Source organism: Scyliorhinus canicula, chromosome 11 (genome assembly GCF_902713615.1).
Source record: "Scyliorhinus canicula chromosome 11, sScyCan1.1, whole genome shotgun sequence".
Lineage (NCBI taxonomy): Eukaryota > Metazoa > Chordata > Chondrichthyes > Carcharhiniformes > Scyliorhinidae > Scyliorhinus > Scyliorhinus canicula.
The window spans coordinates 5,091,746-5,117,254 of record NC_052156.1 but is presented as its reverse complement, the minus strand read 5'-3'; the positions used below and the strand labels follow the sequence as shown (position 1 = coordinate 5,117,254).

General features: G+C 44.4%; 1 protein-coding gene across 1 annotated transcript in view; it reads left to right on the top strand.

Annotated features, from left to right (window-relative positions):
* LOC119973732 (host cell factor 1-like) overlaps positions 1 to 25,509 on the top strand; it is a 116,181-nt gene that overhangs the window by 39,864 nt on the left and 50,808 nt on the right. Inside the window, exons 8-15 of the mRNA XM_038812140.1 lie at positions 3,567 to 3,929; positions 6,367 to 6,542; positions 10,653 to 10,850; positions 11,976 to 12,203; positions 17,744 to 17,845; positions 19,255 to 19,474; positions 22,567 to 22,703; positions 23,437 to 23,584. Coding sequence (XP_038668068.1) covers positions 3,567 to 3,929; positions 6,367 to 6,542; positions 10,653 to 10,850; positions 11,976 to 12,203; positions 17,744 to 17,845; positions 19,255 to 19,474; positions 22,567 to 22,703; positions 23,437 to 23,584 — 1,572 coding nt within the window. The remainder of the gene's footprint in view (positions 1 to 3,566; positions 3,930 to 6,366; positions 6,543 to 10,652; positions 10,851 to 11,975; positions 12,204 to 17,743; positions 17,846 to 19,254; positions 19,475 to 22,566; positions 22,704 to 23,436; positions 23,585 to 25,509) is intronic.

Sequence of the window (25,509 nt, the reverse complement as noted above, 5' to 3'; positions counted from 1 at the left end):
TCCTTGTCTCCAAGCTGTGTGAATGCAATTTTCTATTACTTTAACTGTGTAAATTGTGTGTAAACTGATTGACTAATTTAAAAAAAATAAGGTTAGACAGAAATGGCAGGAATTGTGGTTGCTGTGATTGCAGCAAGGAATCTGTAGAATGCACTGCAATTCCGGACAACTATATCCACAGAAAGTGTTTGCAACCAAGGCAACTTTGACTTAAAATTGCTGAGCTGGGGGCAGCAAGGCAGCGCAGTGGGTTAGCCCTCCTGCCTCGCCGCGCCGAGGTCCCAGGTTCGATCCCGGCTGTGGGTCACTGTCCATGTGGAGTTTGCACATTCTCCCCGTGTTTGCATGGGTTTCGCCCCCACAACCCAAAGATGTGCAGGCTAGGTGAATTGACCATGCTAAATTGACCCTTAATTGGAAAAACTGAATTGGCTACTCTAAATTTACTTAATTTTTTTAAAATTGCTGAGCTGGAGGCTGAGTTGTGGTCATTGTGGGGCATCAGAGAACAGGAGAGTTACCGCGAGGAGGCAATCACTCCCCTTAGGTCCTTAGGTGAGAGTCGGTCAATGGTCAGGGTCAGGAGGATGGGACTGCGAGTCAGGCACTGAAAGGGAACCAGCATGTCGTGATGGAGGAGCCTCAGTCCTAACTTTGTCCAAGAGCTATGAGGTGCTTGCTACTTGTGTGAATGAGAAGAAGGATGTCAAGGTGGATGAGGGGACTGACAATGGTGAAAGATACCATTCAAGTGGGAGAGCGAAGAGGAATGTGGGGGTGATAAGAGACAGCATAGTAAGGCGGATAGATAGTGTTCTCTACTGTCGTGAGCATGATTCCAGGTGGCTGAGTTACCTGCCCGATGCCAGGGTTCGGGATATCTGCTCAGGACTGGAGAGGAACATAAAATGGCAGGGGGAAGATCCAATGGTCGTGGTTCTTGTAGGTGCTAACTACATAGGTAAGACTAGGAAAAGGGTTCTGTATAGAGAGTATTATGAGCCAGGCACTAAATTTAAAAAGTAGATTAGATTTAGATTTATTGCCACCTATACAGAGGTACACTGAAAAGTATTGTTCTGCGTACAGTCCAGGCAGATTGCTTCATACATGGAAAAACATAGGATATATGATAAATACACAATGTAAATACATAGACACAGACATCGGGTGATGCGTTCGGAATATGGTGCTACAGTTGTAGAGAAGATGTGTAGAGAGATCAGTTCAGTCTATAAGAGGGCCACTCAGGAGTCCGGTAATGGGAGGAAACTGTTTTCAATCTGTTGGTGCATGTTCTCAGACGGTTAGAACCTCAAAGGTAAGAATCTCTGGATTATTATCTGAGTCATGTGCAAATTGCTTGGGTAAATAAAATTAGATGAATGCATGGCTCTAAAATTGGTGTGGGAGAAATGGGTTTCGATTCATGGAATTATGGCACCAGAACTGGAGAAAGTTGGAGGGGTCTCCACTTGGGATTGTTGTGGCGGATTCATTCTGTAGGCTATGGAATGGTCCCTGTACATCGGAAACCTGAAAATGTAACCTCACAGTTAATTAAGGAGGGAGAGAGAAAACTACAGACCTGTTAGCTTGACATCTATCGTGGAAAAATCTAAAATAAAGGATGTGATAACAGGCGCTTGGAAAATAGTGGTAGGATTGGGCAGAGTAAGCATGGATATATGAAAGGAAATTTTTTTGAGGATGTAACCAGTAGAATAGATAAGTGAGGGGGTGGGGGAGGGGCACAACCTGTATCAATGATTTGGATGTGGGATTAAAAGTAATATTTCCAAGTTTACAGATGACACAAAACTAGGTGGGATTTGTGAGGGGGATGCAAAGGAAATACAAGGGGACTTGGAGAGCTGAAACTAGTGGGCAAACATTTGGCAGATGGCATACAATGTGGAGAGATGCGAGGTTATCCACTTTTTGGTCGGAAGAACAGAAAGACAGAGTATTTCTTAAATAGTGAGAAGCGGGTCAATGTTGAAATTCAAAGGGACTTGAGTGACCTTGTTCTCGAGTCATTGAAAGCTAACATGCAGGTACAGCAAGCAATTAAGAAGACAAATTGTGTGTTTACCCTTTGTTACGAGTGGATTTGAGTACAGAAGTAAAGATTTGGATTTGAGTACAGACGTAAAGAAGTCTTACTGCTATTGTACAGAGTCTTGACGAGACCGCACCTGGGGTATTGTGCACAGTAGTGGACTCCTCACCTATAGAAAGATTCCATAAAAGGAGTGCAATACAGGTTCACTAAATTAATTTACTGGGATGGAGAGGTTGTCTATTGTGGAATGATTAAATAGACTGGATCTTCTCTGCAATTTAGAAAAATGAGTTGATCTCTTTCAAATATTCAAACTTCTTACAGGGCTCAATAGGGTAGACGAGGGAAGGGTGTTTCCGTTAGTCCCCTAGGTCAAGAACCAGGGGACACAGTCTCAGAATAAGGGGCAGGAACAATTAGCACTGAAATGAGGAGAAATTCTCTACCCCAAAGGGATTTGGAAGCTCAGCCATTGAGTATGTCCGAGACTGAGATCAATAGATTTCTACATTTTAAAAAAAAATCATGGGATACAGGGTAGTGCAGAGAATGGTGTTGAAGTAGATAATCAGCTGTGATCTCATTGAATGACGGAACAGGCTCGGAGGGCTGAATGATCTCCTTGTTTCCTGCATTCTTGTGTCCGGGCCGTGAAGTTGTATTTGCTATGTGAATAACAGGGATGAGGGGCTTTTGATTGATGTCACAAACTGTAATCTTCCCTGTTCTGTTGAGAACTGAAAAATGTTCAAACTTATAAAGGGTTTTGATGAGGTAAATTTGGTTGCGGGGGAGCTGTTTCCACTGGGCAGAAAATATATTGGAGAATATCACAAAAAGAACAAAGCGATGTTAGGAGATGCTCTAGTAGGCCGTTCGTAAATAAAAGGTCATACCAGAGAGAGTGGTTCAAACCAATCTATCATGCCTTTTAAAAGAGTAATGGTTAAATATCTGAAAATGATGTGGATATCTGGGAAAGGGTGAGGCTGGCACTAATTAGATAGTGCTTTGAAAGCTGATACGCGCACAGGATGGACAAACATTCTTCTTGTGTCAGTGTACGGCATTATGCCAAGATAGAAAATTATAATTGTAGAGCAAGGAGAGTTGGAGTAAATGGTGCCAAGTCCAATGTCAGGGAGCATGTTTCTGGATTGAGTAATACCAAGCAAGATGGTGAAAAAAACCAAACTCTGGTGCCAAATGCTCTGCTGGGTAGACTGGTAAGCTGGATGGACCAAATGGCCCCTTTATCTTGACCACACCCTCCACCTGTTCCATTTTATAGAGGCTGATTTATTACAGTGGGCTAAACAGCTGGCTTGTCACGCCAAATAAAGCCAGCAGCACGGGTTCAATTCCCATACCGGCCTCCCTGAACAGGATGTGGCAACTAGGGGCTTTTCACAGTAACTTCACTGAAGCCTAGTGATAATAAGCAGATTATTATTATCTGCTTCTATGTAAACTAAATTTCCTATCACCTTTCTCTCAATAGAAAAGCCTCTTGCTCCTGGCAAAGTCCAGCTCGTTCGAGCAAGTACCAACTCCCTCGAAGTCAGTTGGGGATCAATACCCAATGCCGACAGCTACTTGCTTCAGCTTCAGAAGTACGACGTCCCAACAGCCACTGCCGCCGTGACCCCTTTGTCAAGTTCTGCCATTTCGGGCATCCGGCCATCCAGCAGTCCTGCTCCTGCTGCAGCAGCACCAATGTCACCTGCTCCGGTACAGCCAGGAATCCGCTTTGTTACACAGACAACCGCTGCTCTGGGAGCACAGGCTGCATCCCTAACCACTGCTGCAACATCACCAACCGTAGTCCGGATTCCTGCTGCTGTAGCTTCTCCACGTGGGCCAGGTAAGCCACTGCCTCTGACTTCATTTGGTAGAAAAATTACTGATGGTGCTTTCTTTATGCTGACAAAATAATGGCGAGTTTAATGCATGTACTGCTATTGGCTTGTAAGTAACAGCAATTTGTGGCAAAGAGGGTGCACGTTGTGAACTGCAAATCAAAGTTAACCTTGTGAGAACGACATCTCGCCATCAACCTCCTCCATCAATTTCAAGAAATGGCTGCATTTGTCCTGTTAAAACAAATTAACTTTCCGCAGAAAGTTTGGGCTGGCAATTAATGGCGTAAGGACCGTTTCAATGATTAATGTTCCAAACCAGAAAAAAAACCAATTGGAACTGTGGAGACTCATGCAAGTTGTAAATTGTTTCTAGAAGTTTAGAAACAAAAGTTTTCTTTCCTTTTCCTTTCTGTCTTTTCTCTTTTTACTCTCAATCCAATCTTTCTTTCCCTGCTTTCGTACTCTAATTTTTAAAATTATTATAAATTTAGAGTGCCCAATTCATTTTCTCCAATTAAGGGGCAATTTAACATGTTCAATCCACCTACCCTGCACATCTTTGGGTTGTGAGGGCGAAACCCACGCAGACACGGGGAGAATGCGCAAACTCCACACAGACAGTGACCCAGAGCCGGGATCAAACCTGGGACCTCAACGCCGTGAGACTGCAGTGCTACACTGCACCACTGTGCTGCCCTTTCTGTATCTAATTTGACTCTAATTCACCATTGTCTAATTGCCACTGTTTTGCTTTTCTTTCTCTATCTTTAAATGGTTTTGGTTAAGGAGATAGAATGTTGACCCCATCATTGCCATAGTTAATGTTGCTCGTGCACCTATTATGGACGCCTGGTCAACTCACAACAGTAGCTAAGAGACTGGACCAGATGCCATTTAGTTCTTTTAAGTTTTAAGACTGAGCGGAAAGATCGATTTGTTCCAGGAGTGATAATATAAGAAATAAGGCTCGGTTATTTTATAAACAAACTTTATTAAAACAAAAGAAAAGAAAACAATAAACTTTTACTTCAGCTCTAACACAGATTACATGCAGTTTCTTAATCTTAACACACTAGTTTCCATTAAACAGCACTTTTAGGGCTGGATTAGCTCAGTGGGCTGGACAGCTGGTTTGTGATGCAGAACAAGGTCAGTAGCGTGTGTTCAATTCCCGTACCAGCTTACCCGAACAGGCGCAGGAATGTGGCGACTAGGGGCTTTTCACAGTAACTTCATACTTGTGACAATAAAAAGCTTATTATTATTATTATTATTAATTAAACATGCCGCTTACATTTGTTCAGAACCCTTTTTAAAGCCAACTTTCATGACCTCTCCAGTTGATTTCCACAGCCTTCCCCTGTAACTGTTCGATCTCTCTCTCTCTCTCTCTCTCTCTCTCTCGCTCTCGCATGTGCTTTCTCTCTTGAACTTTCTCTCTCTCTCTGGTCAAATAAGTTTGTCCTGAATGATGATGGATCTTGAGTGGATCATCCTGACTGAACAGGGACATCCTGTGTATTCCCAATAACGAGGTTATGTATGAATGGGACAAGGTAATTCAGGCTGTGGGTGTATCCATCTGACTCTGCTGCTAGCAGTCTTTTCCCTCCGTCTGTTTAACCCCTAAATTGCCTGCTACATCTTGACCCCATTTCTGGACCAAGTTCCTAATATCTCCCTATCATGACACACTTCTAATGATTTGATTTTTCAAGCTGACGGTTAAGGAAGAAGGAATCTTGACAAACTAGGCACATGGCATGGTGCCCCATTCCAACGTGTTCTGGTTAATGTACTCTCTATATTTTAAGAGGAGGGTTTAGAGTCCTATCAGCACGAAAGGAGGCTATTTGGCTCATCAAGTCTTTACTGGGTCTCGGAAGGGTAATACAGTCAATCCCATTTCCCTGCTCTGCCCCTGTGTGTTTGTTTCCCACAAGTGCTCATCCAGTTTCATATTGAAAGCATTCATGTTCTTCGTCACCCTCCATAGAAAATGGGTTTCCTTGTCATTGTCACTAATGCGCAAAAAAGAAAGTTGTTTGTGTACCCCTCCAGCCCCTCGGCGGCTTGGGGTAAATGTGACTTCAGCTGTGGTGTTGAGCAGTGTAGACCAGAACTTCCAAGTTAGCTCCTGTCTTCGGTCATAGGTTAATATAAAAGGTCCCACAAGCAAAATCCCAAGAGGAACAGGGGAGTTCTCAGCAGTTTGCACACCAATATTTATATCTCAGCCAACATTAACGCAAACACATTGTGGTTTGCAGGAACCTGCTGTTTGCAAATTGCTCACCATGTTTACTAAATTGCAGCAGTTCCAAAAAATACTTAATTGGATGGATAATACTGGATGCCGTCAGGGTAAAAATGCAAGTCCTTCTCTTTTGAGACTCACTAGTTTCTTTGAGCTGATATTTAACTGATCTCTCATTACAGGCTCACCGATGATCAGAGCCGCGACAGGACAGCCGGTGGTTGCGACAGCAGCTTCAGCCACACCCCTCATTACCGTGCAACGGCAAGCTGCACCTCTGAGCAAAACGCCCATTACCATGGCAGCCCTTCCACCAGGTGTTCGCATGGTGATGCCAGCGCAGACCACAGGAGGGACCGTAAGTTTTACTTATGTTGTGGTTTATGCAGATTTGCAGGTGCATTATTTCATTGTGGTTTAAAACCCTTAAAATTCTGTGTAATCTTTGGTCAAATTCCTCCGACTTTTGCAACTTAAATTAATTAGGATGTTCATTTCAGGTGCCTCTGTATGAGCAAAGCATGTGATTCGAGGCAAAGTGCACTGGTGGTTATTTAAGAATGTTGCACCAGAAAAATATTTGTGGCCACTTCAATAACCCAGTTAGTGTATGTAAAACACTTGGATTGCGAAAGTCCCTAGTTTCATCCATTCTGTTCAAATCACAGGTGCTAATCTCTTGCCTTCCAGCCTGTCACAGAATTTCCCCTTTGTTCTTTCCCTGTGTTCTTGCAGCATCTCCGCAGGAAAAAATAACATTATTGTTCCAGGTAGTTGACCTTTCATCAGAGCTGGAAGATGTTTGATTCTAAGCAAGTTGAGAGACATGGGGAAAAATAGCTGGGGTTGAGCGGAAAGAACCAAGAGGAAATTCTGTGTAGGCGGGAAGGCAAGAGAGATTATATGACAAAGGGAAGGGGAAGGCGGTGCGAGGCAGAAGAGGGTGGTCATGGGACAAGTAAATAAATGAATGGGTCCAGTGGAGGTCGAAATGGATGCAGCACAATAACAGTGGGGTAAGGCATAGTGAATCTTATCAAGGAGGAAAAGATTCCTATGGCCCAGGAACACAGTGAAAAAAGAGCTGATAGACTGCAGAGGTGAAGGGCGGCACAGTGGCTAGCACTGTTGCTTCAGAGTCAGGGACTTGAGTTTGATTCAGAACTTGGGCAACTGTCTGTTTGGAGTTTGCAGGTTCTTCCTGTGTCTGTGTGGGTTTCCTGCAGGTGATTCGGTTCTCTCCCACAATCCAAAGATGTGCAGGTTAAGTAGATTGGCCATGCTAAATTTCCCCCGAGTGTCCAAAGATGTGTAGGTTAGGTTAAGGGGTTGCATGGATAGGGTGGGGGAGTGGGCCTAGGTAGATAGCTCTTTTGGAGGGTCAGTGCTGACTCAATGTGCCTCATTCTGCCCTGTAGGGATTCTCCACTCCTCCAAGCTCCATCTTACACCACCTCCTCGCCCAGCGGCTCTAGTGGAGCTATTCTCCAACCCTGCTGTCCAAGAAAATGGGAGCAGTAGCTAAGATCAGCTGTTATTGGAAATATGGGTGTGAATGTCAGGCCATAACCGTATTGGGCTTAGCTGTGATGGTTTCTTAAGCCAGGTGACCTGCTGACATCCCTGTTGTGCCTGTGGCTGTTCATTGAAAGCTACCAATTAGTCCCACTCCCCTGCTCTTTCTCCATAGCCCTACACATTCCTCCTCTTCAAATATTTATCCAATTCCCTTTTGAAAGTTGTTGAGCTGCTTCCACCAACAATTTTAATTCTGAATTCATAATGTTTTTTTTAATGTTTTTTTCATATCGACTCTGGTCTTTGGACAAATATCTTAAATCTGTTCCTCCCCCTATAACTGAACCACTGGAAGCAGTTTTTTCCTGATTTCCTCTTAACTATTGAAATCATTATTGACTTTGAACACCTCAATCAAATCTCCCCATTACTTCTGTTTTGAACTTGTTTGAATTATTTGAGGAGGTAACAAGGAGTGTCCCATGTTCCTTCAGCAGTGGAGGCTGGGCCATTGCATTTATTCGAGACTGAGTTAGACATATTTATGATAGACAAGGGAGTCAAGGGTTTTGAGGGGCAGATAGAAAAGTGGCATTGAGACCACAATCCGATCAGCCCTGATACTGAATGGTGGAGCAGATTGGAATGGCGTCCTCCTGCTCCGAAGTTGTACGGTTCGATAAGTGCAATGCGTTTAATCAGGTTTTACACTTTTTTGGGGGGGGAATTGGAAATGCACTTGAAGTACCGTAATCAGCAGAACTCTGGACAAAGAGCTAAAAGGTGGAAATAAGCTGGTTACATTTCTTGGCTGTCACAAATATGATTGAATAGCTTCCTGTATAGAAAATGTTTCTTCCTATGTACTAGCCTCAGTTTCTATAGTTTCTATGAAACTAAAGTCTTTCAACCATGTTACCATTCCCACACCAGCTGAGTATGATGGCCCACCTTCACAGCCTTGCCCCTCGCCTCAGGTGTGGTGATCCTCCGGTTAAATCACCACCAGTCAGCCCTCGCCCCTCAAAGGGGAAAGCAGCCTATGGTCATCTGGGACTTTACCTTTACTATTCCTGTAAATCTCTTCATCCTCTCCAAGGCCTTGACATTCTTCCTGACGTTTGGTGTCCAACAATAAAAATGAGAAAGAGGGTAGCATACAAGGTAAAGCTAGCATGAAATATAAAAACCGATACCAAAATTTTGTACAAATATTTAAAAAGGAAAATAATAACTAGATGAGCATCAGTACTCTAGAGTTTGGGGAATTAATAAGAGAAATAAGAAAATGGCAGAAGCATTGAACAGATATCTTGTGTCTATCTTCACTGTAGAAGACACTAAAACTGTAGAAGATGCTAAATTGCATCAAGAGCTGAAAGGCAGAGGGGAGCATAAAGCAATTACAATTATCAATGCAACGGTATTGAAAAACCTATGAGAACTAAAGACTGACAGGTCCCCAGGACCTGGTGGCCTCCATCCTAAGGTCTTGAGTGGCTTCTGAGATAGATGCATTGGGTGTATATTTTTCAAAATTGGAACGGTCCCATCATATTGATAAAATAGTGGATGAAACTTCTCTATTCAAGAAAGGAGGTAAACATAAAGCAGGAATCTACAGGTCAGTTCGCCTAACATCGATCATAAAAACACGAAAATCTATTATTAGGGAGCAGAACACTTAAGAAAATCTTAAAACAGTCAGACAAAGTATCATGGTTTTGGAAAAGGGACATAGTGTTTGGCTAATTGGAGTTGAGGAAGTAATAAGCAAAGTGGATAAAAGGGAACCTGTCGATGTGTATGTGGATTTTCAAATGCATTTGATAAGGTGCCACATCAAAGATAACATTAGCTCATGGTGTACGGGGTAACAAGCCTGGATAGAGGGTTCTGAAGGAGTCATATTGGACTCAACATTAAATCTCTCTTTCTTTCTCCACAGATGCTGCCAGACCTGCTGAGTTTTCTGGCACTTTTGTGTTTTTATAACATGGATAGAGGGTTGGTTAGCAGAGAGGAAGGGATAAATGGGTAATTTTCAGGTTGGTACGTTCTAACAAATGGAGTGCTGCAGGGATTAGTACTGGGGCCTCAACTATTTGCAATCTCTATCAATGACCGATTATAAAAACTGAGTGTATGATTGCTAAAATTGCTGAAGATGCAAAGATAGGTAGGAATGCTGCAAAGTGGAACATAGGTTATAACTGGGCAAATATTTGGCAGATGGAGTATAATGTGGGAAAATGTGAACTGGTCCATTTTGGCCAGAAGAACTGAAAAGCAATATACTATTTAAGGGGGGAGAGATTGCAGAATCGTGAGGTACAGAGTACTGGTACGTGAATCGCAAAACGTTAGGAAGAGATAGCCACAATACTCCTAACCGTTGTTGGTAAAGGTATAGCATACCTTCCTTGCTTTTGTTCTGTGCATCTAACTATAAATTCAATTATCTCATAAATTTTAATAAGCTTGTCATCCTGTTTTGTTAATTTCAAAAACCTGTGTACGTCTCCCCCCCCCCAGGTCTCTGATCCTGAATCCCGTTTAACATTGCACCAGACTGTCCTCATTCGTCCTACCAAATTGAATCACTTTGCTCTTCTCGATTTTCTGAGATCATTGATAGGCCGAGAGGCTCATGAACATCCTGTTGTTGATTTCTGCTTTTCCTCTGGACTGCTTAGACTCCACTCTTTCGAGAAAGGTGGCAAAAAATGAAAGTTAGAAAATGCTTCCATGACCTCCAGTGGAGGACCCTCTAATAAGTTGTTTTCTTCTTTGCAAGCTCGATCTGGAGGGTGTTGGCTCTCCTGACCATCTACCAATGTGTTTGTGAAATGTGTTAAGGGAGATGGGGAAGTTTGGTATTGTGTTGGAGGTTGGTGTTACATTCTATTTGTGCCTTTGTTTATTTTTGTAACTTTTTCCTCCCTCCCAGCCACTTACTTCTAGTCCACAGATGAGTGGAATGGCGGCTTTAGCTGCAGCAGCTGCTGCTACTCAGAAGATTCCTTCCAGCACAGCAGTTACCTCAATGGGACTTCACCCCAGCACAACCATGGTGAAAACAGTGGCTGTTGCTCCTGGAGCCAGTACACTGGCAACCACTGTGAAGGTAGCCACTCAGTCAGTCATGGTAAGTCACTTCTTTTAGAAACCATTGCAAATAACTAATTTTCATACCGGCTCACTCTGCCCTTGAAGACTGGATAAAATAGGATTCTCAGGCTGATTAACAGTGACTATCGATGCTCCATTCATGACCTTAACTATCTTTATACGGGCCAATAATAAATAAATAACCTTTATTGTCACAAGTAGGCTTGCATTAACACTGCAATGAAGTTACTGTGAAAAGCCCCTAGTCGGCACATTCCGGCGCCTGTTCGGGTACACAGAGGGAGAATTCAGAATTCTCAGCTGATTGAACCCGCGATGCTGGCCTTGTTCTGCATCGCAAACCAGCTCTCTAGCCCACTGAGCTAAACCAGCCCTAGAGGTTCACCTGATGAGGAGGAAAGGAGATACTGGCTCCCACAAACCTGACACAAGAAGGGTTTGCCCACTGAGTATCCTGCTGAATGTTAACCCAGAGCACAAATGGTAGCAATTCAGAACAGTTTGGGAAGGGCAGTAAATGCTGAACTTGCCAGTGATGCCCACATCCTGAAAATGAATTTTAAAATAAATTTAAAAGCAGAGATACTGGTCTCTACCGTGGCACTGACTGCACAGTGGAGTTTGAATCATGCGTTTTTCCAACTCCGAGAAAGGATGTCACTTGAACCAATGTCTTGACCCACTGATGTAGAATGCTTGAACTAGCAGTTTTCTCACCCACCTGCCCAATCCTTACCTTTTCTCCATTTGCTGCTATTTTAAAGATTAGCTGTGTTGCATTAGCCTGGCATATTTCTAGCCCCTCTCCACCCCCAACAATTTTGTGCGGCTCTATCAATGTTGTGGCTTGGTATATGTCACAATTCAGAGAGTGAAATGTTAACATCCACAGACCTCTGCAACATGTATCAAATTTACGATCTATAGATCTGCGTTACTTAGCGTTATTTTTAAATTTTGGGGGGGGGGGGGGATTTTAGGACTGGAAGAGGTGGTGTGGCCGCTGTATGGTTTTGAAGACCTTATGAGCTTGAAGCTTTTATATTACTGTTTATTCCAAACAATGAGGGAATGGGGTGTCTTTATTCCTGGAATGCCTTTCACCTACTTATCTCTGTGTGAATTTGCCTCTGCTTTCCAGGTCAACACACCGGCAACGTCAATGTTGAAGACCGCTGCTGCCCAGTTAGTGACCCCCAGTCATTCTGCCGCTTCCACTACTTCGGCTAGACCCATCATCACAGTGCACAAATCGGGAACAGTCACTGTGGCCCAGCAGGCACAGGTGGTGACTACTGTGGTGGGAGGGGTCACAAAAACCATTACACTGGTTAAGAGCCCTCTCTCCATGGCGGGAGGAAGCACACTGGTAAGGATGTCAATATTCGATTGTGTTCCTGTTTGTTTAAGCACCTACATAACTGATGAGCTTGTGTTTAGTGTCAATGTTATTGTTAGAAGATTGATTGTAAGACTTCCTGAGGTGGCCACGGAGTGTGTAACCGCACATAAGATGGCTCCTGCCCAAGGTTGCATTATTTGGCCCTTTTTGCCAGTTTCCCAGACCGTTGGCAGGTGGAAAAAGTGAGAATTTTAAAGATTAATGTATTCTTAATGTTCAATATGGGTAATGTTGAAGAGTCACCGAACAAGGAATGCAACAAATAAGGGGCAACATTCGGACAAAGGAATTGCATAGCGCATCAGGAGATAAGATGGCGGAGGGACCTGTGGCGCAGTTGCCCGCACAATAGTCACCAGAGTAGTTAGTGGAATTCCTGGGAGCTGGGTTCAAGCAGTAAAGGAAGGTTGCCTCAGAGGATCTGGCCAAGATGGCAGAGACGATCGGGCTGCCCTGGGGAGAGTGGAGCAGAAGCTGGAGGCGCAGAATGCATCGCTCCAGAAGGTGGAGGTGGTGGTGGCTGACCATGAGGATCGTTTAGCCTCTTTGGAGGCTGAATTGATGGCAGAGGCTCAAAGAAAGTTGAGGAAGAAGGTTGGTGACCTGGAAAATTGATTGAGGAGGTAGCATCTGAGAATCATGGGGCTGCCTGAAGGGATAGAGGGAATGCAGGCCACAAAGTTATGTGGCCAAAATGTTCGAACAGTTGGTGGGGAAGGGGATCTTTGACCGCCTTCTTGAAGTGGATTGGGCACGCAGGTCACTGCAGAGGAGGCCAAAAGCGGGAGAGCTGCCAAGAGCGATCATCGTGTGGTTGCATCAGTATTTGGATAAGGAGAAGATTTTGAAATGGGCGAAGGAGATATGGGAGTGTACCTGGGAAGGCCAGACGGTTCGTATCTACCCGCACTCTGGAGCCGAGCTGGCCAAGCGGCGGGCCGGGTTTAACAGGGTCAGATCCCCCCCCCCCCCTCTTACAGGAACATGGTGCGGTATGGGCTGCTGTACCCAGGTTGTCTGTGGGTCACGCATGGGGAACAGGAGCACTATTTTGATATGCCAGAGAAGGCTAATTGAGGGACCATGCGTTGGGGGATGTTTGAGGACATTGGATTTTGGTTGGTTCATCTGCGGTCAGTTGTCTCTGGTGGGGGGGGGGGGAGAGAAGAGTTGTGGTGGAAGGAGGGGTGGGTGGTGTTGGTTTTCTTTGTTAGTGGCTTGGTGGGGGGGGGGGCGGGAGGGCGGGAAGAGAGGGTGGGATGGGGAGGTGGGGCTTTTGTATTTATGTTTGGGGTGGGTTTGGGAGAGGGGTGAGTTGGGACGTTTAAGGAATTGTTGCGGTGCAGTTAGTAAGGGGGAATAGCGGAGGCCACCTTGAGGGGACCTGGGATGTGGGGGGGGGGGGGGTGTGGGGCGGGAGGAGTCCATTGAAAAGTGGATATGTCTGATCATGATCGATGGGGGTGGTAGGGTTGGAGGCCGCGCCTGTGCTGTTGATGAATGCCTATGCCGCCAATTGGATTGATATAGATTTTATGAAAAGGGTATTGGCGAAGGTTCCGCATTTGGACACGGACAGGTTAATTATGGGGAGAGGGGTGAGATTTCAATACGGTTCTTGATCCTAGGATGGATTGGTAGTGTCCCATGTCCTTGGGGTTTTCAGCGGCCTCATTGGAGGCTGGATGTGGGGTTATTGACTGATGAGGGGATTGTGAGCAGATTGGGAGGCCATAAGTACTGTTATGGGAGCGGCGTTTTCAGAACCCCAAAATGTAGAGTTCAACCCTTTAATGTATTGTTGCTTTTGAAGCACACGGCTTGTTCTCCAGGTGTGGTATTACAATTATGCACACGTGGGTTTTTAAACACAAAACAATGTTTATTCCATGAATTCAATTTAACCTTTTAAATAAACATTGGATCACTCAACACCCCTTACTTCAAAGATAACCCCGATAATAATACAACAATAAATAATCCTTCAGTTGTTCCTTTAAACATCCAAGAGACTTGACACCTTTAAACAGAAACACATCAGGTTAAAGGCATTACTATTATGAGTTTAAATCACCCAAATGATTCAGAGATAGTCTTTCATGGCAGGGGTGGGTTAGTGACCTGGCAGAATTCCTTCATTCGGAGAAAATTAAATTAGCCATGAAGGTATCAGAGGAGGGGTTGTTTTCGAGGTGGAGGCTGTTCATCGCCTTATTTAAGGAATGGTACATGTCAGTGGGGGAGGTTGGGGCTTTTACTGCACCGTGGTTATTTTTTGATTTAAATGGGCGTTTTGTAAAAAATTTTGAAATGCTTTGAAGAAAAAAATATATATATATATATATATATATTTTTTTTTTAAAATTTAGATTACCCAATTATTTTTTCCAATTAAGGGGCAATTTAGCGTGGCCAATCCACCTACTCTGCACATTTTTGGGTTGTGGGGGCGAAACCCACACAGACACTGGGAGAATGTGCAAACTCCACATGGACAGTGATCCAGAGCCGGGATCGAACCTGGGACCTCAGCGCCGTGAGGCGGTTGTGCTAACCACTAGGCCACCATGCTGCCCTAATATTTTTTAATAAAAGAACAATGATTGTAAATTATTACCTTGGCTCGCAAGTTTAATAAACAAAATTAGAGCGCATGGTATTGGGAGTGATATACAGGCATGGATTGGTGGACAGAATACAGAGTAGGAATAAACGGGTTACTCTCAGGTTGGCAAGCTGAGGGCAGCACGGAGACGCAGTGGTTAGCACTGCAGCCTCACGGCACCGAGGTCCCAGGTTCAATCCCGGCTCTGGATCACTGTCCGTGTGGAGTTTGCACATTCTCCCCGTGTTTGCGTGGGTTTCGCTCCCACAACCCAAAGATGTGCAGAGTAGGTGGATCGGCCACGCTAAATTGCTCCTTAATTGGAAAAAATGAATTGGGTACTCTAAATTTTTTTTTTAAAGGTTGGCAGGCTGTGGCACGTAGAGTACGGCAAGGATCAGTTCTTGACATCCCAGGTATTCACAATCTATATCAATGATTTAGATTTGGGGACCGAATGCAATTTTTCCAATTTTGCTGCTGATACAAAAGATGGGAATGTGAGTTGTGAGGAGGATGCAAAGAGGTTTTGTGGGGATTTAGACAGGCTAAGGGAGTGGGCAGGAACATGGCAGGTGGAATATAATGTGGAAAACAATGTGAAATTCTTCACTTGGTTGAATAAAGACAGAATATTTCTTAAAAGTAAGAAGTCTTGCAACACCAGGTGAGGAGCAGTGCTCTGAAATCTAGTGGTTCGAAACAAATCTGTTGGACTTTAACCTGGTAGTGTAAGACTTCTTACTGTTCCCACCCCAGTCCAACGACGGCATCTCCACATCATTTCTTAAAAAGTGAGTGATTGGGAAGTGTTGATGTCCAAAGGGCCCTGAGGGTAAGGAGTTTGGGAAGAGGGCTACTGAGTGAGGGGAGGAGGATTTGGGAAGAGGGACTGTTGAGTGCATGAGTGAGTCAGGGAGGGAGTTTAGGAAGAGCAACTGATGAGTGATTAGTAAAAATTATTATTATAGACAAATGTTTATCTGTAATGTGTAAATATAATGATTTACAAAATGTGGTGGCATTAGAGAGGTAGTTAAAAAATGAAACAGCCTGTATGGATATGCAAAATATGAGGGTACATCAAAAACATTTGGGAACCACTACCATCGAGTGAGTGCAACAAAGGTTCACCAGACTGATCCTTCTGGATTGTCCTTTGAAGCGAGATTGAGGAGACTGGGCCTGTATTCCCGAGAGTTCAGAAGAAATAGAGAAAATTCCATTGAAGATCTGTATATATGTTTCCACATTAAACACCTGTGCGAAATTCTTGGGAATTGACAAGGTAGAAGGATATTTACCCTGGCTGGGAACATCTTGAACCAGAGGACACAGCCTCCGACTAAGAGGTCGGCCATTTGGGACTGAAATAAAAGAAAAATACTGCGAATGCTGGAAATCCGAAACAAAAACAGAAACTCTGGAAAAAGCAGGCCTGGCAGTACCCGTGGAGAGGAGAGTTAAAGTTTTGAGTTTGTATGACTTTAGAGCTCTGAAGAAGTCATACAGATTCAAATTGTTAACTCTGTTTCTCTCTCTACAGATGCTACTAGACCTGCTGAGTTTTTCCAGCATCTTCTATCTTTGTTCTATTTGGGACTGAGATGAAAAGGAATTTCTTCACTGAGGGCGATAAATCTTTGGAATTCTCTGCCCCGGAGGACTGTGGAGGCTCACTCATTTGAGTATGTTCAAGCCAGTGATTGGTGATTTCCAGATATTAAAGATATCAAGGGAGATGGGGATTGTGCTTGATAATGGCATTGAGGAAGACAGTTCGGCCATGATCTAGTTGAATGGCGGAGTAGGGTCAAGGGGCAAAATAGCCTACTCCTATTTCCTATGTTTTAAATCGTGACTGCTTAGTCTGGCTGTTTAACTTTTTAAAACGGCCTCATAAAAAGCTGTGAAAACTAGTGCTTCCATCAAACTGTTTATAAGCTGTAAAGTAACCATAACTATAAGCTTCCTAATTGTTCTTTGATATTGGAACAGCATTGCCCTATTCTGTGGCAGGTTCAACCCTAATTCTGCCCCAGTTACCTGATCTCCTGTGGGGCATCAGTTTGTGCGTTGCAGTTACACACTGAGACCCCACTCTGATTCTCAGCTTCAGGCGAGGAGCAGAGAAAAGTGAGAGGGAGCGAATAACTGGGGCTGTCCTGGTGGGGGAAATGCAAAACTTGTCAAAAAAATTGTAAACATGGGATTGATCTGAATCATATTTAACTTTATTTATGTTGTTCTATACCCGTGGACAGATTTCCCATTATTTAAAAGTAATAGGGAAGCAATAAAGCTGAATATGCTGGATGTACTCAAGTCAGGCAGCATCTGCGGAGAGAGAAACAAAATTAACATTTCCTGTCCAGATCCTTTCTGTTCTTGTTTAAAAGTAAAACCAATTCTACACTATATAGACCAGTGTTGAAGTGCACTGCACACCCCCCCCCCCCCCCCCCAAAACCAAGGTGGTACATTGTGCGGCTCAGAGTGGAACTGAGCAATGAACCAAGAAAGTCCCCGGTTTTTGACTCCCAGATTCAGCTGAGTTAATCTGTCTCTGTCAAGGAGGTGGTAGAGATGCTAATGTTGTCAATCTTGACCTGGTAATGTGGTACGTGTGATTTAACCTACACAATACCTCTCCAATTAAGTTGCTGCATTATGCTCAAAATGAGTAATAAGCCAAGAGATTTCACCGAGACAGAATTACTTTTTTAGCTTGTCAATGGAGGGGACGGGATGCAGAAGTAGTTTGTTTTTGGTAATTATGACGGAAAGTAATAGAAGTATGAAAACTTTGATGATGAGCTTTGGTGTTTGTGTTGTCGTTTAGTGTGTAATGATTTTCCCAGTGTTTTTACTTTTGTTGCAATTTATACTCTTCTCATCCTAGATTTCCAACCTGGGAAAAATGCTAACCCTGCAAGCTAAACCGGGGCAACAGGCCACCATCTCTGGCCCAGGCTCCACTGGGCCACTCACACAGATTTTCCAGGTTGGCAAATTACTCTGCATTGTGAAACCTATGAGTAGTTTGTATTGCAGGTTAAGAATTTAGCTTTTTTTGAATTATTTCACTGGAAAGAGAGTCTGCAATTGTTGATAGAGTGGGTTTGTGTGAAAGAAGCAAAGGACTTAATGGACCAGCTGACCTTTTCCTTGCCATCGATTTCATATGGGTACAATGCAGTGAAGGTGCACTTAAAGCAAGCAGATTTGGACATCCCCATGAGAACAGACTTGAATAATTCCAACCCACAACTCTAATGTTTGAACAGTCTTTCTGTCCAATATACTGTGCCTTTTCCATTAGCTTGGATATCTTGGTGTTCCCATGCCCTCCCAACCATCCCCATTTCTCCCCACTGAGATTTACACAGACGTTAATGCAGTAATTGAATGTGAAAATTCTGTTCATTTCAGAAAGAAACTTGGCTTAATTCCAAGAGATTTAGTTCCAGTTGCAAACCGTGAAAGTTTGGTTTACATTTTATATTCTTGCCTTGAAAAGCTTGGGTATTGAATGGAAATGAGAGAACATTTTAACACCCGTGCCCATTTTGTTAAGCTGCTAGTCTGTGGACTGCTCCCAGTATCTGTGATTGGGCAGCACACAGCCACAATTTGCAGGTGAGGAACATTAGTGTCCAAAGAAGTTAGATGGGGTTATTGGGTTACGGGGATAGGGTGGAAGTGAGGGCTTAAGTGGGTCGGTGCAGACTCGATGGGCCGAATGGCCTCCTTATGCACTGAACGTTCTATTGGGAGCCATGCTAATGTGAAACCATCAGTCCACATCTCCCTACCCCAATGTTACATCCTTTTTTAGTTTTTGGAACAAAAGGAGTGACCAGCAAAGTCCTGGTCCCACAGTGTCTCCTGACTGTGGCTCAAAATGTTAGCTGCTATTTTTCAAGCTGTTTATAGAGCCAGTGTGGAAACTTCTGGTATAGGGTGGCTTGTGTTATCTTCCCATACAGCAGTACTAACACTGAGCCATTTAATGCTGAAAACTGCACCTCCTTTTAACTCTCCAGTTGCTTATTGTAAGTGGGGCATGCAATCCCAGCCTTCAAATATTCTGTCATAGACCTATTCTGGTTATTCTCAAATTATGCACCGTGTAAAATGTTTATGAAGCATGAATAATTCCCAACTTTATTTTTAATTGAAATTATAAGATGTTTTGGCTAACTGCAAAAATACGTAGTTTTATTGTTACTGCTGTTCTTTCAACTCTGCCGTTTGTGGTCATCATTTCATTTTAAAAATACTTCCTTGTCACGCACACACTGTCTGATTTTCATAAGATACATGTTTGTCCAGACTACAACCTATTTTGAACTGTTGGATTCGTTCTCCTGTAGTAGAGCTGACCGCTTTTTATTATTTTGAACACATCAGACCAAAGGTCAGCTGCCCCCAGGAGCTACCATTTTGAAGCTCGTCACTTCAGCAGACGGGAAGCCTGCCACCATCATCACCACCTCCCAGGCAGGAAATATGGGCCTTAAGCAGACATTCGTCAGTCTCGGTAACGTGTCACCTGCCACTTCAAAACCAGCAACCACCATTCTCAAAACAATCCCCATGTCTGCACTTATTTCGCAGCCAGGAACAACAGGTACAGTCCAGGGTAATAATGATCTGTTTTAATAAAGACAGGTGTGGGATGGTGCATTTTGATAGGAGGAGTAAATAGGCTACTTACTTTTTGAAAAATAAGTGTCTGAGTAGGAGTACAGAAGCAAAGATCTAGGGATAGAGATTCCCAAATCATTAAACGTAGAAATGCAGGTTAATGAGGCCATAGAAATGCACTGAAGCATGGAGTTTTTTCCAGAGGAATAGAATTGAAAAGCAATAAATATATGTTCAAACCTGTGTAGAACATTGGTTAGACTACATTTAGAGTACTGTAATCGGTTGCAGTTTCCATGTCACAGAAATATGGAGACACACGCTCCATATGTGTGGGCTTAATTATCGGGAAAGATTGAACAGGTTGGGGGTCTCTTCTGTAGAAAAGAGAAGACTGACAGATGACTCAATGTTAAAATAATGCTGATGTTACACCAACAGTTCTCAGTGGAAACGTCAAGAGCGGGCGAGAGACCAAAATACTGGAGATGGGTGAAAGGGTCCACAGACTGGGTTTGGAGGCTTGTCAACAACATAAATATTAGATATAGTCACCAATAAATCCAATAGGGAAGTAAAGAGAAACTTCTTTCCCCAGTGAGTGGTGAAGAAAATGGAACTCGCTACCATATAGAGAAATTAGATGATTAGCATGGATACATTGAAGGGAGGAGAATTAAATAAGCACACGAGGGAGAAAGGAATAGGAGGATGTGCTAGTGTGTTGGAAGGGGATGTGTCTGGAGCATAAACACTGGTGTAGAACTGTTGGGCTGATTGGCCGTTTTCTGTGCTACAGATTCTATATAATATGGTGTACTATACAGATAATGTGCATTGTTTTATTTTCAGTCCAATATTTTTGCTTCAATTTACATTTTTTTATCTCAATGCTACTTTTTGTCACACCCCTCCTTTAACTGTGAGGTAGGAGCAAGCTAAGCAGCAAGTTTCCCCTGATGGTGCCAGTCTTTTCCACAGTTGGTACAAGGTGAGCGAGTGAGCAGAGTTTGAAAATACCTTGATGTTGAGCATTATCCCACTTTTTGGTGCACTGGGTCCAGCTAGACTGTTTGTTTCAGTTGCATCCTGTAGGAGAGATTTAAAAATGAGATTTATTTAATTTGAAAGGCAGATTGTGCACTAATCTGCACTAACTTGGTATTTTATCGTAAATGTTTTTGCATACACCCAAGTGAAAAATAGTATGGAGCAGCCCCTGAGAGTAGGAGAGGCAGGGCTCAGCTGCAGGTAGTTAGGCTTCCGCCTTGTGCTGCCTCCTAGTGCCCACACCTGAGTGATAGTAGCTTCGGGGGAGTATAGGGTCCGCTGCTAACCTGTGACACCGAACCACAGCATGAGTAACTCCTTCGCAAGGGGGATGTCAGTTTTGTGCAGAAACGGTGTCCCCTTCTTTGCTGTGGTACCAGATGAGAAATGGGAGCAGGAAGAAAATGTTTAGATCGACAGCAGCCTTGTTTTGATTGTTGCTGTGAAGGACTGTAGGAAGAGCCAGTTGAGGGTGTTTCCCAAGGATTTTCGCTTTTTTAAAAGAAAATGTTTTGATTGATGCTTTTACACATTATATGCTATACAAGCTGTAAGGGTAACTGTGCGGATTACAGTGTACATATCAATTTCCTTTTGTGTCGGTCTCTCATCCCCGACCCCCTTCCCTCGTCGTTTCCTTTTCCCAGCCCTTCACTGTACAATGGTTAGTTTGTTGTTACTTACATGTGGGCAGTGCCTCTTCTCTCTCTTCTCCTCCCCCCGCCCCACCCCCAAATCCTGTTTTCGGTCTTCCCTTGGGGGTCCCTATTCCTGTGTTCTTGTTCTAGGTTCTCCGGCCTCTGTGTCGGTTGTTTTGTAGGCTCCTTCTTCTTTCCCTGGTCGTCACTCTCTCTCTCGCACTCTCTCTCTCGCACTCTCTCTCCCTCGCGCTCTCTCTCTCTCTCTCTCTCTTTTTCTCTCTCTCTCTTTTTCTCTCTCTTTCTTTCCCCCCTCTTCCCCCCCACCCCCCGCACACTTTCCGATCTGCCACCTGTTGTCCCGTTGGCTTCTGTGCATTTCCCATCCCCATGAACAGGTCCTGGGACAAGTTGGTGAATGGCCTCCACGCTTTGTGGAAGCCATCTTCTGACCCTCAGATTGTGAACTTGATCTAACTTCCGCCGGGTCTGCCAGCCAGTCTGCAGCTGTGGGTAGTGCTGCTGATCGCCAGCCAAGCAGGATTCTCCGGCGGGCAATTAGAGAAGCTAAGGCGCAGCCCTTTTCCCCGTGCGTAGTTCTGGCTGGTCCGATACCCTGAAGACTACCACTTTTAGGCACGACTCTGCAGTCACCCCCACAACCTTGGACATTGCCTCGAAGAAGCCTGTCCAGAACCCGACAAGTCTGGGGCATGCTCACAACATGTGGGTGTGGTTAGATGGGCCTCCATAGCACAGTTTACATTTGTCCTCCACCTCTGGGAAGAACCTGCTCATTTGGGTTCTGATCAAGTGAGCTCTGTGCACCACTTTAAGCAGGAGGAGGTGGAGTTGACCCTACACACTGCTCCGCTCCAGAGTCCCCACCCATTTTCCGTCCCTAGCGCTTCCTCCCATTTTTCCCGAGTTTCGTCCAGTGGGGAGGTGTGGCTGGTGAACACCTATGGTTGCCGCATATGGGGGCCAAGATGGACATTTCAGTCAAACCAAAATGTTGCCTCATCTGGTTCCAAGTTCTCAGGGTCGCTACCATCACTGTGGCTTGTTGAGTGTTTTGCTGGCAATAGGTGTTCGGATAAATTATCTTGACATTACCACTTTGTATTTTGTGGGCTTTTGCTGTGTGCAAATTGGCTACCATATTCTCTACACTGCAACAAGTGACAGCGCTTCAAAGTAATTCATTGGCTCTGAAGCACTTAGGGACATGCTGAAGCCGTGCAAGGTGCTATAGAAATTCAGTTCTATCTGTTCATCTACCAGTTGAGCTAGACCAATCTAGTTGTCACGTAATGTAATAGAAATTCATCTCTGAATGGGGTGAGTGACTTGAGTTTCACCATGGCTTCTTTGCCTGCCATTTCAGGTGTCACAGGAAGTCCTGGTATGAAATCCCCAATTACCATCATCACTACAAAAGTAATGACTTCAGGAACTGGAACACCAACAAAATTCATCACTGCTGTGCCCAAACTGCAGACAGGGCAACAGGGACTCACCCAGGTTAGTACAGGATACACACTGTTGTCAATCTTTTTTGTTTTGATTTAAATTTCCTTCCTTTCCTCCATCCCTCAAAAGAAAAAGTATAATTGATAACAATCACAAGTAACCTTTTTGGGTCTGGCACATTTAAGTATGCCGTGCACAATACTTTTTTGTCAAGAAGCCCAATTGTAGAAGGAAGGCTGCAGGGTAAACTTTGCCGAGGTAGAGGAATAGTCTAATTACTGCAGGGCATCTGGAGAAATACTTATTAAAAATCTGGGAGAATCGAAGGAAACTTGACGTGGGAGAGGGAGAGAAGCAAAGTCCTGAGCACTGGGAAACAACACTGTTGGGCAATGGAGGTGTTGGAAGGAGATCCATGGGTTGGAAATTTTCCTGAAACTTTACATATCTATCATTCTGAAGGTTAGAAGTTGTTTCTGATGATGTTCACCCCTTGACAGCCAAATGTTGAGTGCTTTCTTCTTTACAAGTCCAACAGAGACCATGCATGTGGAAGGAAAATGTCTCACTTTCTTCCCTGGCTGGCTTCAGGGGACCTGCTCCATTACAAAACTGCTAACATTGCTGGCGAATAGGTTTAAGAGCCAGAAAGAGCTTCACTTTAATTGTTTTAACTATTTTGAGCATGGAAACTGATTTGCATTGTATTTGCTCCTGTCTGCTTACATAATTAAGCCTAACTTCTTAAAATACCTTTTTGTTCTCTTCCCCATTCCCTCGCCAGGTATTGCTGAAAGGTGCTGCAGGACAGCCTGGCACAATCCTGCGAACAATCTCGGGGACACCAGTTAGTGGAGTCAGGCTCATCACCCCAGTGACCGTCTCTGCCAGCAAACCAGCACTTACAACTTTGGTAGTAAAAGGGACCACAGGTACCAACTATGCCACATGTGGATAGTTTTTGTTAAACTAGCTAATGACACCATCGACTTGTGTATGTAATCTTTCCTAAATGTTATAAAATGTCCTAAAAAATTTCAAGCAGTGATGGGTCAAGAATTGGGGAAATTGCGCAAAGTCATAGTCAAAGAGATACGTTTTGAACCGTTTAAAATATAATTAAGAAGTCTCACAACACCAGGTTAAAGTCCAACAGGTTTGTTTCAAACACTAGCTTTCGGAGCACTGCTCCTTCCTCGGGTGAATGAAGAGGTATGTTCCAGAAACATATACAGTAGTCCCCCTTTATAACGCGGGTGTTGGGGTCCAAGACAGCCACCCGCGTTGCATCCGAGCCGCGGATATCCACGATGGGGGTTTTAAATTTATTTAAAAATCTATCCTAGCGCTTCCCATTGAGAGTCTACGGGGGGCGGGGGGAGAGGTCAGACCCCCGTAGACTCACAATGGGAAGCGCTAGCATAGATTTTTAAATAAATTTAAAACCCCCATCGTGGATCTAATTAAAACAGTGTCAATTTCAGCGGCCGGCTCACTTTGATCCGGAGAGGGAAGCTGCTCTCTCACTGAAACAATCAGCCGGCCGCTGAAATTGACACTGCCGGCTGCTCTCTCCCTCCAATCAGAAACATTAAAACTTAAAAGTTGGATTGGAGGGAGAGAGCAGCTGGCTGTGTCAATTTCAGCGGCCGGCTGATTGTTTCAGTGAGAGAGCAGCTTCCCTCTCCGGATCAAAGTGAGCCGGCCGCTGAAATTGACACTGCCGGCTGATTGGAGGGAGAGAGCAGAGAACACAGGAGGAGGTCATACGGGCCTCTGCAAGACCAGCATTGTCTCACATCGCCCCTCCTCTCTGTAGCTGGGGTTCAGGCTGTGGCTCCTGGGGTACAGGCCGTGGCTGCTGGGCTTCAGGCTGTGGCTGCTGGGGTACTGTGGCTGCTGGGGTTCAGGCTGTGGCTGCTGGGGTTCTGATTGGAGGGAGAGAGCAGCGGGCAGTGTCAATTTCAGCGGCCGGCTGATTGCTTCAGTGAGAGAGCAGCTTCCCTCCGGATCAAAGTGAGCCGGCGCTGAAATTGACACTGCCGGCTGCTCTCTCCCTCCAATCAGAAACATTAAAACTTAAAAGTTGGATTGGAGGGAGAGAGCAGCCGGCAGTGTCAATTTCAGCGGCCGGCTGATTGTTTCAGTGAGAGAGCAGCTTCCCTCTCCGGATCAAAGTGAGCCGGCCGCTGAAATTGACACAATTGACAGTTGGGGTCCATAAGCCCCCCCGCGGTATATCGCGAACCGCGGTATTGCGGAGCGCGGTATAACGGGGGACTACTGTATATAGACAAATTCAAAGATGCAAGACAATGCTTGGAATGCGAGCATTTGCAGGTAATTAAGTCTTTACAGATCCAGAGATAGGGGTAACCCCAGGTTAAAGAGGTGTGAATTATCTCAAGCCAGGACAGTTGGTAGGATTTGCAAGCCCAGGCCAAATGGTGGGGGATGAATGCAATGCGACATGAATCCCAGGTCCCGGTTGAGGCCGCGCTCGTGTGCGGAACTTGGCTATATTTTAAAATATAGTGAGTGGCAGGGCAAAAGGCTTTAGGGAGAGCCTTGTAAAGTAGGGTCCAGCCAGCTACGGGTTAGGAAGAACTGAGGAAAAGCTAGAGTTGGGGAATAAGAATGTGCACTGGTATTTAGGACTGGAGGAGATTGCAAGTGAGGCTGTCGAAGGAATTATGTCTGAATTAATGGATTATGAATTAATAATTGGTGAAAATGGCAATTAAGTGGAATGGTTAAATTTACAGTGTGAGATTAAGGAGGATTGCAGAAGAAAAGTTGAGAGCTGGCTGAGAGTATCAGTCAGACAATGTTGCAGAGGTGAAAGAAGACTGTTTTC